General features: G+C 40.7%; 1 protein-coding gene across 8 annotated transcripts in view; it reads right to left on the bottom strand.

The window, feature by feature from the left end:
- Positions 1 to 15897, bottom strand: part of LOC121279921 (POC1 centriolar protein homolog A-like) — a 145396-nt gene that overhangs the window by 110267 nt on the left and 19232 nt on the right. For all 8 annotated transcript variants that reach the window (XR_005943526.1, XM_041191491.1, XM_041191488.1 and 5 more), the window contains exons 4-7: positions 13014 to 13193; positions 11153 to 11260; positions 8194 to 8309; positions 3356 to 3489 (exon numbers count right to left, since the gene is read on the bottom strand). Coding sequence is in view for 7 of the 8 variants with exons in the window: in XM_041191491.1 (XP_041047425.1) it covers positions 3356 to 3489; positions 8194 to 8309; positions 11153 to 11260; positions 13014 to 13193 (538 nt within the window). In the remaining variant the exon portion in view is untranslated. The remainder of the gene's footprint in view (positions 1 to 3355; positions 3490 to 8193; positions 8310 to 11152; positions 11261 to 13013; positions 13194 to 15897) is intronic.

The raw sequence follows: 15897 nt of genomic DNA, 5'->3' as shown, positions 1-15897 counted from the left end.
TCAGTTTCTATGCCTCTGGTCAAAATCTCCATTGTTCACCTTAGGAGATAGATGGTGGCTATAAGTGCTTTTGCAGGTATGATGAGTTTTGACAGCTGTCTTTGTTATAAGTCCAGGCTAGGGAGACACACCACCTGCTGTTCCTTGTTTCGTTGATTGTTATGGGTCCACACAATGATAGGTGTGAGATTCCACAAGGATGAGGGTTGAGCTTTGACTTGTAATTACTGTTGGACTTTTTCAGAACTGTAGCCAATTTGTAAATCATGTGACCTGTAGCAGCCATGTTTTTGGTTCAGCAAAGTCCATTTTTAAATAAGCAGAAGATAAGGTTTTATTTAAACAGTTTATGATCTCTTTCATGTCTTATGTGCACGAAACCCTGTACTGGGGAACATCTGATACTCCAATTTAAATGGCAGTCTTCAGATGGTTTCAACTGTCTTATAGGAATAGTTACCCAGTAAAAGTTAGAAGAATTAAAACCACTTCTATCTCCTGTGTAACTGCAGCACTGACCCCTCCACACCGACTCAACCCCACAACTGACTAACCCCCAACCCCGACTACCCTCTCGGCACCCTTCCAAAGGACCCCCAACTACTCTCCCCAACCCGACTAACCCCACAGCTACCCTCTTCAACCTTGACCACCGCCCCCGCCAATCCTAACTAACATCACCACCACCGCCCTCCCCCCAACTACCCTCCCCACCCCTTATGGGAACCACGACCACCCTCACCACCCCCCGATTACCCCCCAATTGCCTTACTACTCCCACATCCCCGTCCACCGTCCCCCCACCACCTGCCCTCTTCAACCCCCAAATACCATTAGCCCCCAACAGCCCTCCCCACAAGCAACCCCACTAACTGACCAATACCCGACTGCCCCCCGACCCCCGTCACTGACTTTCCCCCAAAATCTCTGCTCCCCCTTATCACAGCCCCTATCCTATTCACTAACTTTGCACACCTACCTTTCTCCTTGGCTTCGTAAACATACCTGCCTTACGGCAGCTGGCATTGTAAAAAAAGGGAGGGCGCGATTTCCTTACCTTCGACTTGTGCTCGACAGAAGGCCTCAGGAACCCGCTGCACTGCACAATTCCCACCCAGCCTGAGTCGGAAGGTCACGAGAAAGGTGCGGCTGCATTTCAGGGTGAGTAACTAGCAGCGGAGTGGCAATCCAACTGTGACTGCCATTCCACAGAAGTTTAGGCCTGCTGGATATTTTCAGCATTTTTTCTTTGCTTTTTTTTTTTCATTTCAAGTTTCCAGCATCCACAGCATTTTGCTTTTGATTAGCTGGGTCACATTCTTGTTGAACTTTAATATATAAATATTAACAGATTATCAGTAAATATTACACAAGCTGTTTGTTACAGGAGGTTTGCAGTAATAGAAATTATTATAAGTCTGCCCCTTCCCTTTGTGAGATTCAACAAACAAGTCCAGTCATTAAACATATGACACAATGGAGAACAACAAAAAACCCAGTTTATTTCACCACTGGCAGGCTCCATATCACCCAAGCATTTGGTTGCAGTTGTATAAGGGTCCTTATTGGGTATTTAATTGTATATTTTTATAAAACTAGTTAGCTTTGAATGTTAAAGCCGACAATCAGGTTTCTTGATATAGATGGGAATTTTAGATAACAGTTTAAAAGAATATTCTCACCATCAATAGTGACAGTAAACCTGTCTCTGATTCCAAAAAAAGGCAACAATAATCTAAAATTTTGAAACAAAAAAGATGAGCAATACTGCAATTTACCATCACTGTTAAAGCTCAAATACTTTATATGGAATAGTGCTTGGAAGCAGACTTTGTAACAAATAGATTATTTAATCTTCATCTAGACAAACAAAATATGTTAGATGGGGAAATTGCAACTCTGCAAATTGAACCCTTTCAACATCATGGACGAGTTTACTTGTCCTGGTGCTGTCAGGCTGAAGAATTCATAGATCTTCAGTCACGTGCACAGCATTTCCACAACCCTCCTGTCGGTTGTAAAGGACATTAATGAACCATTTGGTATTTTTACGACACTCTGGTAGTTTCATAGTCACCATTACTAATACTAGCTTTTCATTCCAGGTTTTATTTAACTGAATAGCTAGTCCTATTCCTTCTGTTCGTTCCTCATCGCCCCACCTCTGTACCTGCTTAAACACTGCTATGCCTCTAAATGTTTCCACTTTTGATGAAAAATCAACGACCTAAAACTTTTTGGGTAATATTAAATGCCAAAAACAGGTGGGCTTGGGTCAGCTGGACGTAGAAATGTTGAAAATCTCATGCCTCAACTCAACCTGCCTTGAACCCACCTACTTCTGGTTTTAATGCAGATGCAACAGGGGTGGCTGATCAGCTCGTTCCCAGGAATGGGTTGCTCATTTAAATATTTTAATGAGCTGCATAGCTCAGACTTTATCTCTATTCTGGCACATTGGCCTGGGCGGATTTCCCGGCCTTGGAAATTCTAGTAGCTAATAGGAAGTGAGGAAAGCTTCCATATCAATGTTAGAAATAGCAGTGGGGTGTAACCCAAAGGCTGATACCTTTTTTTCAGGATAAGCATTTCAAATCCATTCCAGAAGGCTAATTTACTTTCACTCACTGATATCTTGGGTGAAGGACATGAAGGCTAACGAGGAGGATTAAAGTCATATATCCAGTACTAACTGAAGGGCCAGCACAGTTCGATCCAAGGCATCACAGTATCACAGAATTTTAACGGCACATGTGGCCGCCATTCAGCCCATCTTGTCTGCATGGCTCTCCAAATGAGCATTATGACTTAGTGCCATTGCCTGGCCTTTTCCCCATACCGCTGCACATTATTCAAATAACATCTAATGCCCTCTTAAATGCCTCGGTTGAACCTGCCTCCACCACACTTCCAGACAGTGCATTCCAGGCTCGAACCGCTCATGTTTTCTGTCATGGAGGTTATTTCCTCCTTTTGTAAGAAGATGCTCTACTCGGGATTGGCCTGCCGCTAGGAAGTCTTTCTTCAAGATATCTTAAAATTAGCAGCCATGAAGAACCCAAAGTCTTGCTTTCGCTCCAATTGAGCTTCTTTGACAGTTAAAAGAGACCAGAGGAATTGAAACAAACAATCTGAATTGTTGTCCTTGTAGCCTTTAAGAAAAGCCCTCATTATAATATGTACTTCCTTGACAGGACATGCAAAACCAACTAATTTAGAATTGAGAGCCATACTGAAAAAAAAACTCTACAAATATCTTTCACAGACAGTTACACCATGCAAGACACAAAGACCCCTCACTAACAAAATAAAAAGATTCCCACTGAAACAAAGAAATCTGATATAATGAGCTCACCTGATGACCATGTAGAGTGTAGAGTAACTTCCCTTCTAGTAAGTCAAGTATCTTCAGTGTTGAATCATTAGATGCAGTGATGAGATAGTTTCCATTTGGATGAAATGAGAGACAGTTTACCACAGCACTATGCACTGTAAGAAAATAAAGATTACCCAACTTAAGTCATCATTCCTTGAATTAAGTATCCCACACACCACCAGGTTTTCCAAAATAGAAGAGTTTGACCATTTTGAAATTAATGACCTCAGTCAACGCCCAATTCCCCAATTTGTCACAAAGAATAAGAAGGATTCCCCACCTACTGAAAACCATTATATTTTGACTCAGTCCCTGAGAAACAAACATAAGTGTCAATACCAAATTTAAAGCAGCCTCATGGGATGACAGAGTGAGGGCTTGATCTGTGGTGAATGCCTACATTTAAAAAATGGGACAATCCTACAAGATGGGTAGCCCTTCCTTCTTCAGTTGCCATCCTTTACAAACATAAGCACTCTGGGGAGTGGAAACAGGACGAGCAAATCCACCGCAAAGAACATAATGTCTGTCTGTAGAGGAGACTGTCAAAACAGAAACACCTTCATAGTAATAATAAAGCATCACATATGTGTGCAAGTTACTCTAATTCAATCGAGTCCATTCTATTCCAATGAAAGCATGTTTTAAATTAGACCCTTGACTGAGCATAAAGTTTCCTGCCAGTTAGGAGTTATCCACCTGGAATGTATCTCATCATCTATTTCACAAACTTTATTTTACATTAAGAACGACTTATGAAATGTTTTTGAGCTGTAATCTACAGAGTTGCCAGGATTTACAAACAAAATCCAGTGCAGTATAAACACAGCATTAATATATCATCCTCACTCACTCTTATTTACTGTGTCTATGTATACTTCCTCTTTTCACATACATTCCTTTTTCTCACATTATGACACTTTTGGTCCTTTTCTAACTTCTTTCCACTAGATTTTCCACCTTCCACGTTTTGAAAGGATTCTCTTATGTATGTCCCAATTCCCTGTGCCTTCCAGGGTACCTTCACTGGTCTTTATACCTAGCCAAGCTTTCAGTAATGAACTTCAGTAAATCCTGAAGACAATGTCACAAACTGTAGTACAAAAGGTTGCATTGCAATGAGGTTTAAAGTTACATGGGTCGGGATATAAATATCCCTTATAAAATTCCATTTTAGGAACTGGAAAACCTTTACATGGGTGAGCCTGAACTATACTAGTTGAGCAGACAACAGTCTCTATTAGTAGCAAGGAAGTGATGTCTGGGAAAACAGTGCACACTTTCATACTTTCTTAGGGATCACATGATACCAGTTGATACATAGGCTGCAGACAAATTTAGTGACTGCTCTCCTCAGTAGTTCAATTGTTGCATTGGGAGGCCAATTAATTCCAACTGAAGTCAAAGCAATGCCCCCAACACCCACTATGGGTTAACTCAGCAGGTCTGACAGCATCTGTGGAGAGAAAGACAGAGTTGAAGAGCTGAAGAAGCTCTAAAGAAGAGTCATACAAACTCGAAACGTTAACTCTGCCTTTCTCTCCACAGATGCTGTCAGGCCTGCTGAGTTTTTCCAGCAATTTTTTGTTTTTGTTTTGGATTTCCAGCCTCCACAGTATTTTGCCTTTCACCCACTATGGGTTACTGTCTTTAATACTGGCTAGATTAATACATCACACCAGTAATGGACAGCAGAATCGTGGATTCTGGGGCAGATATTTACGTCTGGAAGAGAAGTATTGGAAAAGGGCATGTCATCAACATTTTAAAAAATTTTCCAAGAAAGCAAGCCCCGACAAACTGGAGCCCATCAAACCCGTTATGAGCCACAAATGCCCAAATATACATAAGGCAGAATTCTCCCTTCAGCGAGCGGGGGTTTCTGTGCCTCAGGGAGATTTCTGCGCTCTTTCATGTGCACGCATGGAAGAGCGCAGGCCCCGACTCAGGGAATCCCTGTCCGCCCACACAGAGAGCGCTCAGCGTTTCCGGGCGGATGTCACGCTGGGTAGGCCTTAATTGGCTAGCCCACGTAAAATGGTGGCGCACACCTGATCGGTGTCACTGATCGGGTTCACACCTGCCCCTGCACAACTCCCCCCGACAGGGGAAAATGCTGCCCATAATCTAAAATCACAATCTGACAAAGGGACCTGTAGTTAATAGTAAAATGTTTGAAACAGTTATACGTGAAGATGGTATTACTCAACACCACCAGCTTGTGTCAATGGTTACTTCACCAAAAAAAGCTGAACATGAATAACTTTTGTCAAAAGGTCCATGAGGCTAGCATGGACATCAAGTAAATGAAAGTAGGTTAAAAAGGCAGTTTAAAGCTAAATAACACTATCTAGTTGAAAAACTTGAAGGAATATATCTGTGTAATGTATAACATAATTGATGCTCTATGGGTACTACATCCACCACTTTCTGTGCAAGAACAACAGGGACAACATGTTGCATTTAAAATGTATTTTGAAATAATCGCACCAGCACTGTGATTAACACACGGCCATAAGAATCCCTTTATCCTGCAGCTCTCCTTTTCTGCTTACACACACACATACGCTGGGGGTTCTTCAACGATCAAGTGTAACTTGTGTGACAACCTTTGACCCAGAAGCAGTACAGTAAGGAACATTTATAATTTCTTTAAAAGGTCTGTGGAATGTGTATTTGTTTTTAAGAAAGTTTGAAAAGACCTTTTAAGAGTTTGCATAAATTGTAAAGGGATCAGTTGTAATTTTCTTGGTTAATAAGAAATATCAGTCCATGTCATCTGGCAACCCTTGATCTGAAAACAGTACCAACAGGAAGGAAGTTCAGAAAGAAGCCTTGTAGCCAGGCACAAAGCAGAGCTAAAGACACAAAGGTGAACTACAAGCAGTGGAACTGGGGGGTGAAGGCAATCAGCGCACAGACGCAGACACAAAGAGAAAGCAGACAGAGACAGAAAGAGGAACACAGACCTTTTGTGAGAAGAAACAAATCACTCTCAAGAAGAGGTCAGCTTTTCTGTTTGGCAGAAAAGAAGAAAGGAACTCTTGGAGGTATTGTTTGAGCTGGCTAAAAAGGTCTAAAGCCTGGAAAGCTGTGAGAATAGCTCATAGACACTAAAGGGCTAGGTGTTTCCCCAGAATTAGCCAAACTGTGAACCAGTTGAATCGGTTGAAAGAAACTCTGGAAAGCTACACCATCAAGACTGTCATGGCCTAAGGGAGAGAGGGTACATAGAAGTGTGCCTTGTGATGATAATTGCATCAGTGAAACTCGAAGGTGAAATCAATTGTCGGACAGGACTTCTGACCTACCCTACGTGAATAAAGAGCAGCATATTGTGGAACTCTGTAGCTACATGGTGCCACATTTGTGTAGGGAGTGAACGCTTATGGCTGTGTAAAACATATCTTTGTTGTATCAACTATTTAAAATCAATTTAACCTTTTTATTTGAAATATCATTTGTCTGCCAATTCATGTGTAATTTCTATTGCTTCTGATTTATGTTAAAGTAAAAACTACAAAATGTGGAATATTGTTGATAATCTCTTCATTTGAGGAGCACTCAGTAAATTTTGTTATTTTGGTTTACAGTTCCCCCATGGGGAACACACTTGCTTCAAGCACCCTGTGCCACATCTCAATACATAACTTTTGACTTTCTCTCAATATACCTTTCTCAAGCAATTTTTTCCGCGATGTAAAATTTTCTAGGCCAGAATTTTGCCCCCCCGTTGGAGGGGGGGTGGGGGTGGAGCTGGCACGTGAAGGCGCACCTCTGATCGTCGCTGTCCAGTGTGACATCTGCCAGGAAATGCTATGCGTTCCCTGTGCTGAGAATGCGCTCTTTCACACATATGCGCGGAAGAGCACACTCATCTCCCTGAGGCTTAGTGCTGCCTCAGGAAGATCGGCTCCACATTTAAAAATGCTAAAAACAGAGAAATAAGATTTCCCTGACATGTCCCCTCATGTGACACTGTCACATGAGTTGGGACATGTCCATCACTTTTAGTTTAACTTTTTAAAAAAACCCACATGAAACTGCATCCCACCTGTGGATGAGATTTCATGCTTTCTCTGAAGCCCGCCAGGGCTTCTGGCCTGCCCACCAACCTTAAGATTGGATGGCCAGCCCTGTCAATTATCTAAATTGTTTTATTAATGGCCTCAATAGGCTGTTGACTGGTCGTCAGGCACACAGCTGATTCGGCTGAGCCCCCACCAACCAACTGAAATGACGCGGGATGACATCGGGAGTTCCGCCTGGTGTCATCCCATGTCATTTTACATGTCAGCGAGCGGGCTCCACCCCCCCCCCCCACTCGCTATCCAGGAAATCCTGGCCCTAAATTTTCATGTAAGAAGAACAATTCTTGCTGTAAGCAATGCATTTACTTTTAATCCATAGGCACAACTGGAGTTCAAGATCATTAATTTCAGTTAGTTTAAAATGACGTTTCAAAGTTTGTACGGATCATTGGAAAGTCCTTCCTGCTAAATGATCATAAAAGATACTTCCCATGGACAAAAATGTATAACTTACAAATTTGGATATATTCCCTGGACGTAATTAAAGTCTAAGAATTTGTGGAACTGACCAAAGATATCTAATAAGCAAGTACACAAAACAGTTATTGTAAACACATTTTCAGCTCCCAACACCTCATACTAATTAAAATAAACAAGACCAGGTATCAGAAAATTAATTTAAAGATGTCATCTGCTTCAAGGGTCAGTTAAATATTATAAACCCATATTCATTATTCCAACTCCATTTTCCTCCTATGCATAATATGGAGAATGCTATCTACTTACCTCGATAATGTTGAAGAAGCTTATTCATACGAATGTCCCAAAGTTTAACAGTGTTATCTGTTCCTGCTGCTGCTATACATGTTCCATTGGGATGAAAATCTACATAATTAACAAACCTTTTAGGAAGGAAAGGAAAATAGCTTTTAGTTTGTTTATAGTTCTCACTTTACTCAGAGGAATAACTACTGACACAGGAAAATCAATTTTTTGCATACATTGGGTAACAACAATGCAGACAACTGAGCCAAACTACAACAAAAGTATCTTAGCAGTTGGTAGGAACATAGAACATAGATTTAACTGTTTGGGAACTGGATAAAACAACAGGCTGGATTTTGCCAGCACAAGAATGGCAGACTCGGAGGCAAAGGGGTCAGAAAAATAGCGGGAAGCTGGAAAACTGGGTCAGACAACTCCCCAACACGTTCCTGTCACCTGGGAACTTAGGGGTTGGCAGGAAAGCGGATTGGCTGCCCACACCACAGAAGCCAATTTACATAATTAAGGCCCCAATTAGGGCAATTAAACCAACTTACTGGCATTTTGCCAGTGGCAGAGAGCCCTCGTCAAATGAGGAGGCCTCTCTATGGCAGTCTTACAGTTCCTGTGCGCCTCCCCCCATGGTCCCATCAAGCCAGGCGGAAGGATTTCCCCAACAACCTGAGAGGCCGACAGGTTTCCTTCCCTCTGAAGAATATATTTAATTTTAACCCTTTAAGTGTCCTCCATTTTGAGGTTCCCTCGATGTCTCCTGCCTGCCTCAGCAGCTTCACCTCTCCGGGTGCGGCTGCCGAGACTTCAGAATTGTCAGCCCTCTGATTGGCGCTGCAGCATCAGAAGTTCTGCCCTACCATCCTTAATAGGCTGGCGAGCTTGGAGGCGCCAATTAGGAAGCCGCCTCCAGGAATATCACTGTGCCGATCTCACTGTGGTCAAGTACAGATGTGGAACCCCCATCTGGTCCTGATGTTGTGGTCCCAAAGCCTTCAGGAAAATTTTGCCCAATGTCTTTTTACATCTAGGACTTACTGATGGATAGATATTTCCTTTTTCCCAGTGTCTTCCAAATTATATACGTTTGAGCAATTTTAATCAACAACTTGTTAACAGAGGTTCATAGAAAAAAACTCAATATTGTATTGTATACATACTGGCAATTACACTCAAAGGTAACATGAAAAGCTTCTGTACAAAATTAAAAGCATCACTGGTGCAGCAAATAGTGGGTCGGAATTTACTGTAAAAAATGTTGAGGCTAACGGCATTCACCATTATTTATACATAAACTGGACAGCAGCTTCAGAGCAGTACAACTTTACAGTTAAACATGAAAATCCAGGTGTTGCTGTCCAAGATGTGTTGTTCCTCTGAAAGCTGCATGAAAATGGTATCTTGCTATCTAGCTCCCCAGTCAAATGTATTGAATGGCGTGAAGTTGTTGGACTCGCACAGTCAACATGGACTAACCTCATCACAGTGGGTTAATGTTTGTCTATTTCAGCCTAACTACCTTTTTTAATGGTGTGACATGTCTTAATTACGGTCAAACAATTTCTCTGGCATTGAAAATTAACTTTCACAAGTGTGGCATCCTATTCCTGCAGATGTTAATGGTTATTGCAGATTTTTGATCTTTCGGTCTCTTATTTCTCTCCACCTCACTCCAGTTTTTCTTACCGTCTTTTTATATTGTTCTCTATACCTGATCTGACGTTCAATTCATTATAAAACTTACACTTCCTGGTTGATAGTCTGTGCAGTTCCTTTAACAATACTTCAGCCTGATTGGTTGAAGGAACACACAGTTGCTTGCCCTGTTCACACAGAGTCCAGATGCTCTGTCAAGGGCCCATTCTGTTTTGCTCTCCCACTTCTAGGAGCTTGGGCAAAAATTCAGAGAAATGAAATCTGCAAGGGAAAATCTAACAAGCAACATTGTTGGCATTTGTTTGCCAGTTGCCAGGTCTATTGTTTTTCTAAGGTTGGACCAAGCACTGAGTAAAAGATGAGTCTTGTATCTTAATTCACACTAAAACAAATTCAATGAGTGTTTATAGAGAAAAGTACCATGTCTCAGCCATCAAATCCAAAACTTTCCAAGAATAAACTTAATGCATTAATGGAGCTCCATTGAGCATAAATTTGATAATATTCCAAGCCTGTGTTTCATGAAGAAAATCTCCATCACTAAATTTAGTTTACTGGATGTGGCATAAATCACTCTCCATCTGCTGTATTCTGGAAAGTAGTAATGTAAAGTTTAAGCTATAAACTAGACAAATTCATTAATAAGGTAAGTAGTAGCAAAGGTAAACCAGATGGCAGTAGTTTAGCAAACATATATATCCTTTCCGAATAAAGAAAAAAACAAACACAATCTCTTCCCTAAGCCAAAGGAAATCAAAAATTCAAATACAAATGACATTAAACCACTGTTGGCTAATAATAAGTCAGACCTAAATCCACTTATCATATGATTGCATATTTATTTAAACTTAACGGGCCATCTGCAGGTGACAAAGCAAATTTCAGATGGCATCAATCTAAATGGTTTTGTATAATGAACCCCTATTAACATACAGAATCTAACTAATGTCATAACAGTTAGTTTACTCACAGGAATGAATATGCTGGTATAGTGAAACCCACAGTTCCCAATTTGGTTTGCAAACCTCTTTTAACTCCAGGGTATCATAGCAAATACATCATATGTTAGAACGTACAGAATGTAACTTCATCCATGTTCCTTCCTCCCTTTCAGAGGAAGCTCCACATCCTGCACCAGCTCATAATATCACAACTGAGATTAGGAATTTGGCATGCAGAAAATCATGGGTGCAAACCTACATCCCACCATTCCACTTCATAGTGGAGTGACAGTGCAAGCACTACAGGTAAGAATTTTTCAATTATTAATACAGAAAATTTATTTACAAACATATGGAATTAAAAATCTCACCCTCCATGTTCATAAAATGAATGTATACATTCTCTAGTAGCTTTATCCCAAATTTTAATGGTTTTGTCATCACTTGCAGAAACAATGAGTCGTCCGTCTGGTGAAAATCTTGAAATTGAAAACAAAAAATACAGTTAAATTATTAAAAAATGAGGAAGTATTTTACTCCCAGTTCTATATACTGAATAGAAGTGTGGATGGAAATTACAAAAATAAACATGCTTCAAATATACTGACCAGGAGTTTGTGATAAAAATAATGGTAAGCCTATCAGCGTTCACCATTATTGAAGAGTAAATTGCACAGCAACTTCCAGCAACCACACATGCAAATTTAAATATGGAAATCAGGAAGCTGCTGTTTGAGTTGCCCTGCTCCTTCAGAAGCTTCATTATAACAGTATCTTGTTGAGAGACTCACTATTCAACTACATGGAATGATGTGATATCATAGAATCATAGTTATTTACAGCAAAGGAAGCCATATGGGCCATTCAGTCTGCTTCCTAGTTTAGACTCTATGCTTCATTAAGGATTCTTCAGTCTAATTGGTTAAGGAGACACACCATTGCTTTCCTTGTTCATACAGGTCCCCGGTTAGAGCCCGCTGCACCATTTTGGATTTCAAATCACTGCATCTTCCTGCGCAAAAACCGACAGAAATTCTGTGGGCAAGTCTAAGTGTAATGAAATGGTAGAGAAGTTTGTTTGCTGCTGACTGCAAAATTTGGTCCAATGTACACCTCAGACATGCAAATTTTCTGTGATGTGAAAAATGTGACTCTGTGCTAGCTTTTAATTCTTCTGCATAAAAGGTAGTGTTTTAACACTAACATGATCAGATTTTTAATCAAAGTGACACTGTATAAAAAGGAAGAGTCTTATACACATTTTTACAATATTCATAATGCTCTGTCCATAATGCATAACCTACTGAATTACAATCCCATAAAATGACTCATTTGTAGTGACCTATTCTAATTTATTAATGAACCCAAGTATTACCAACCAAGAAGAACAGTCCACGAAGAAAGGAAAAGCAAATTCTGCCAGTCATATATTAAAAAAAAATCCTCCCATCTGATTTTTAAAAGCTATTTTTTGCATTTCACTTTCTAGATTTCAGGAGGCTACTGGTTGATAATGTGAATAAGCAAATTAGGCCCAGGACTCATCCAATATTGCTCTAAGTTGGCCACATGGAAGTAGAAAGAACTGTTTGTGTGGCACATTCTGCAAGCTTTCTCCTTCCCTCATACTTTTGATTACCTCTATTTATAGTACATAGTTTCCCCAGAGAGTCAGTAGAAATCTAAACTCACCAAGAATGGCAAACAGAAATACAAGCACAAATAATACTAGTACTAGGATATCAAATATAAATATATCGGCCATCCAATCTCACCAAGCAAGGAATAGCAAACAGAAGTACAAATCCTAGTATATAATATAGTATATGTAGCATAAACTAGTATCTAAAAGTAGTGCTAGTGTAGTAAAATAACGTTTTAAAATGAGCACAATACAGCAAACATATTTTAATTTCCTCCAAAAGAAAGAATTTGCAACATGTGGAAAAACAAAAGATAGCATGGAGGATAACTTTCCATGTTATTAAAATGCATATCAGCATTTAGGAGCATCACTGAAATGAAGTAAAACACAGATCACCACCCCCCCCATCCACACTAGGAAGAAGAGTCAAAATGCCTTAAAATACAAAGTTTTAACATTACAGATCTGCTCATAGTCTCTATAATCACACAAAGACTAACCTTTGTATCAAAGATATAGAGGAATGCCAACCAGACCATTTCCTGCCTTCTCTCTTTAAGTATAATTTCTGCCATTTAAGCACTTACTTGGCACAGCGAACCCAATTTATGTGCTGGCTCAGAGAAAAAAGAAACTTCTGCCGATGAACTGTCCAAACTTTGATGGTTTTGTCATCAGAAGCTGTAACCAATGATTGTCCATCACTGGAGAACTGAACACTTCGTATGGTTCCCGTGTGAGCTTTTAACACAGTTGACTCACCCTTTCTGTAGAGAAATGGGAAAATAAATCCAATGAGTCCATGAAAATCAGTATTATGCACCACACAGAAAATGTTTCCACAGATTAGGTGTCCAACCATTGAACCATCTCTCTAAAGGCAACTTCTCTTCCAATACCTCCCACTGACCATTATCATTTCCCAAGGTCCCAGTACTTCCTAACTTCAGGAAACCAGCTACATGCCATAATCAGTTTAGCAAACAAAGGCAGACATTTCAACTTAGAGGACATAAGTTTTAGTGGGAAAAGTCTGATATAAAATTAAAAATCTTTTTAAGGCTCAGTATTCTGCAACTATAGATAATAAAGAAAAGGCCTAATTTTTGATTAAACTGTCCTCATCTCCATATCCTTGGGCTTGGTTGCCCTCCATAAGCAATGAATACTGGTTGGAAGGAAGGGGATGTGCAGGGGTAGTGAGAGGAGTGATAGAGAAAACGTGCTGAAAACCAAACGCATCTTCTTATGATTTCCCAGCCTAAGAAGTGATGCATGAATCGGTTCCAAAGAAGAGTCATACTGGAGTCGAAACATTAACTCCGTTTCTCTCTCTGCTGAATTTTTCCACCATTTTCTATTTTTGTATAACTGATGCTGAGTGACTGGTGTGATCAAGTGACTAGTCAATAAATTCAAAGCAACACAAAAAAAGTAAGCTGGTGGTGATGCAGGGGACAGGGGAAGGAAGAGACAGAAGTAGAGCACATACAGTCAGGTGAACGAAAGTGAGGTGGACTTGAAACTGATTCCTTGAATTCAGACAAAGAAATCAAATTTCAATTCAGAAACACAAGCAAATTTCACATTTCATGTGACTAAAAATAGTTTATGTTTTAAATTTTAAAAGTGTCTCACATAGGTTGTCATTTTGAGGAATAATTAAATGCCTCTGGTCAGACCATCAGAGTGAGTCAGTCATAAAAGGGACTGTTCCACTTAGTCCTATAGCTCTTTTAAAATCCCTCTTGTCGATTAATCCTTGTTACATGCTGTAGACTTAAGCAGTGAATCAGGACATGCTCACCAAACACCTTTGTGAAATTTTAATGATTGCGATGCAATTGCAAAGTATCTTTTCAGAGGATGAAATATTTCTATAGATTACAACCTACACACTATGATTCAACATTAACATAAAAATGATTTATTCTCCAAGTAAAATTGTGAAATAAATTCTTTAACCCATTGGCTCAACCCTTAAACAAAATGTAATTGTCCAATATATTCACACACTTGAGGTCAATATTATCAATCCTGTGGCTATGGATGAAGTGGCATGAAGAGACAGGCATATTGAAAATATTCTTCTCCATTTTATGATTTGTTTATCCCCACTCACCCCCCTCCGCCCCACCCCACCCCACACTCCACTCAACCGTCTGTATATCTGTATTTTTGCAGTGGCCTTCCTTTCACAGCTCAACTGGTTTTAAAACATGGAGTTAGAAGGAATCTCAGTTGCCCCCACGATCCAGGAGAATATTCAGTCAGGGGCTCCACACCCATCTCACCCTCAGCAACAGGCTGCCTTGCCACAACCATCCATTCTCCATCACCTCCTCCTCCATCGGCGTCACCACAGCGATGAATTGCACTCCACCTCCCATCCATTTACACTGGCATTGTGAGTATGTTTCTCCTGCAAACCCATACTGTGTCACTCCTGTCTCAGGCCCAGTAGTGCTACTTGCTCTGAGCCATTGTAAATGTGCAGCAGCATGCTAGGCAGTGGCTAGGGGCCATTCAGTCACCTCAAAACACTGCTCACCTCTGACTGACCATGGGGTTTGGGTGTGCAGAAAACGGGCGCCTTGATGTGGAGGGTGGGTCTGGTCATGCCCCTGGCATGGGTCAACCATCTGGCCTCACATTTCATAGGCATCATTTCATTCATGTTAGGCTGCCAGTTTGCAATTATGAATGGCCACTTACTGTTCCAGACCACATCAGGTCATTGAATCTCTTCTGGCATTGGGCCCATGTTCTTGCAACCATCTCGCGGCTACTCACTTCCTTGATCTTTGAGAGGCTTGCTGGCCTCCTCTTCTTCCCTTCAGTTGGAAACAGCACCTCTCTGTTCCCTTGCTTCCTGCAGGAGCACCTCTAGGGAGGCATCACTAATTCTTGGAGCGAACCTTCCTTGCACTGCAGCCATTCCTCTGCAGGCTTCAAGGCTGGCACCAGCTTCCTCACATCACCCATAATTGGCTGGCTCCCTGGCCTGCTGGTCATTAATAGATTCCACTTGGTAACATCAACAAGGAAGTCCCACAACTGACCGTGCGGCCGGGTGACCAGGATATGGTCCCACTGGCGGATTCTTCACACATAGTAAAACCCAACCCTTATTATCGGATCTATTTCCAACAACTTTTCAGATAGTGCATTCTCAACCATAACAACTCACTGCATTTTTTTCTTTCATGTCCTCTCTGGGTCTTTTGCCAACTACCTTAAATCTGTGTCCTCTGGTTACTGACTAGTCTGCCACTGGAAGCAGTCTCTCATTATTTTCACTATCAAAACCCCTTATGATTTTGAAGCCTTTATTTAAAATTTTCTCTTAATCTTCTGCTCTAGGGAGAAAAATGCAAACATCTTCCAGCTCTGAAGGAAGGTAATCAATCTGAAACATTAACACCTTTTCCAGCATTTTCTGTTTCATTTCAGATTTCCAGAATCTGCAGT

The sequence above is a fragment of the Carcharodon carcharias genome, chromosome 7 (assembly GCF_017639515.1).
Source record: "Carcharodon carcharias isolate sCarCar2 chromosome 7, sCarCar2.pri, whole genome shotgun sequence".
NCBI classification, from domain to species: Eukaryota; Metazoa; Chordata; class Chondrichthyes; order Lamniformes; family Lamnidae; genus Carcharodon; species Carcharodon carcharias.
This window is presented reverse-complemented; position numbering and strand designations above follow the sequence as displayed.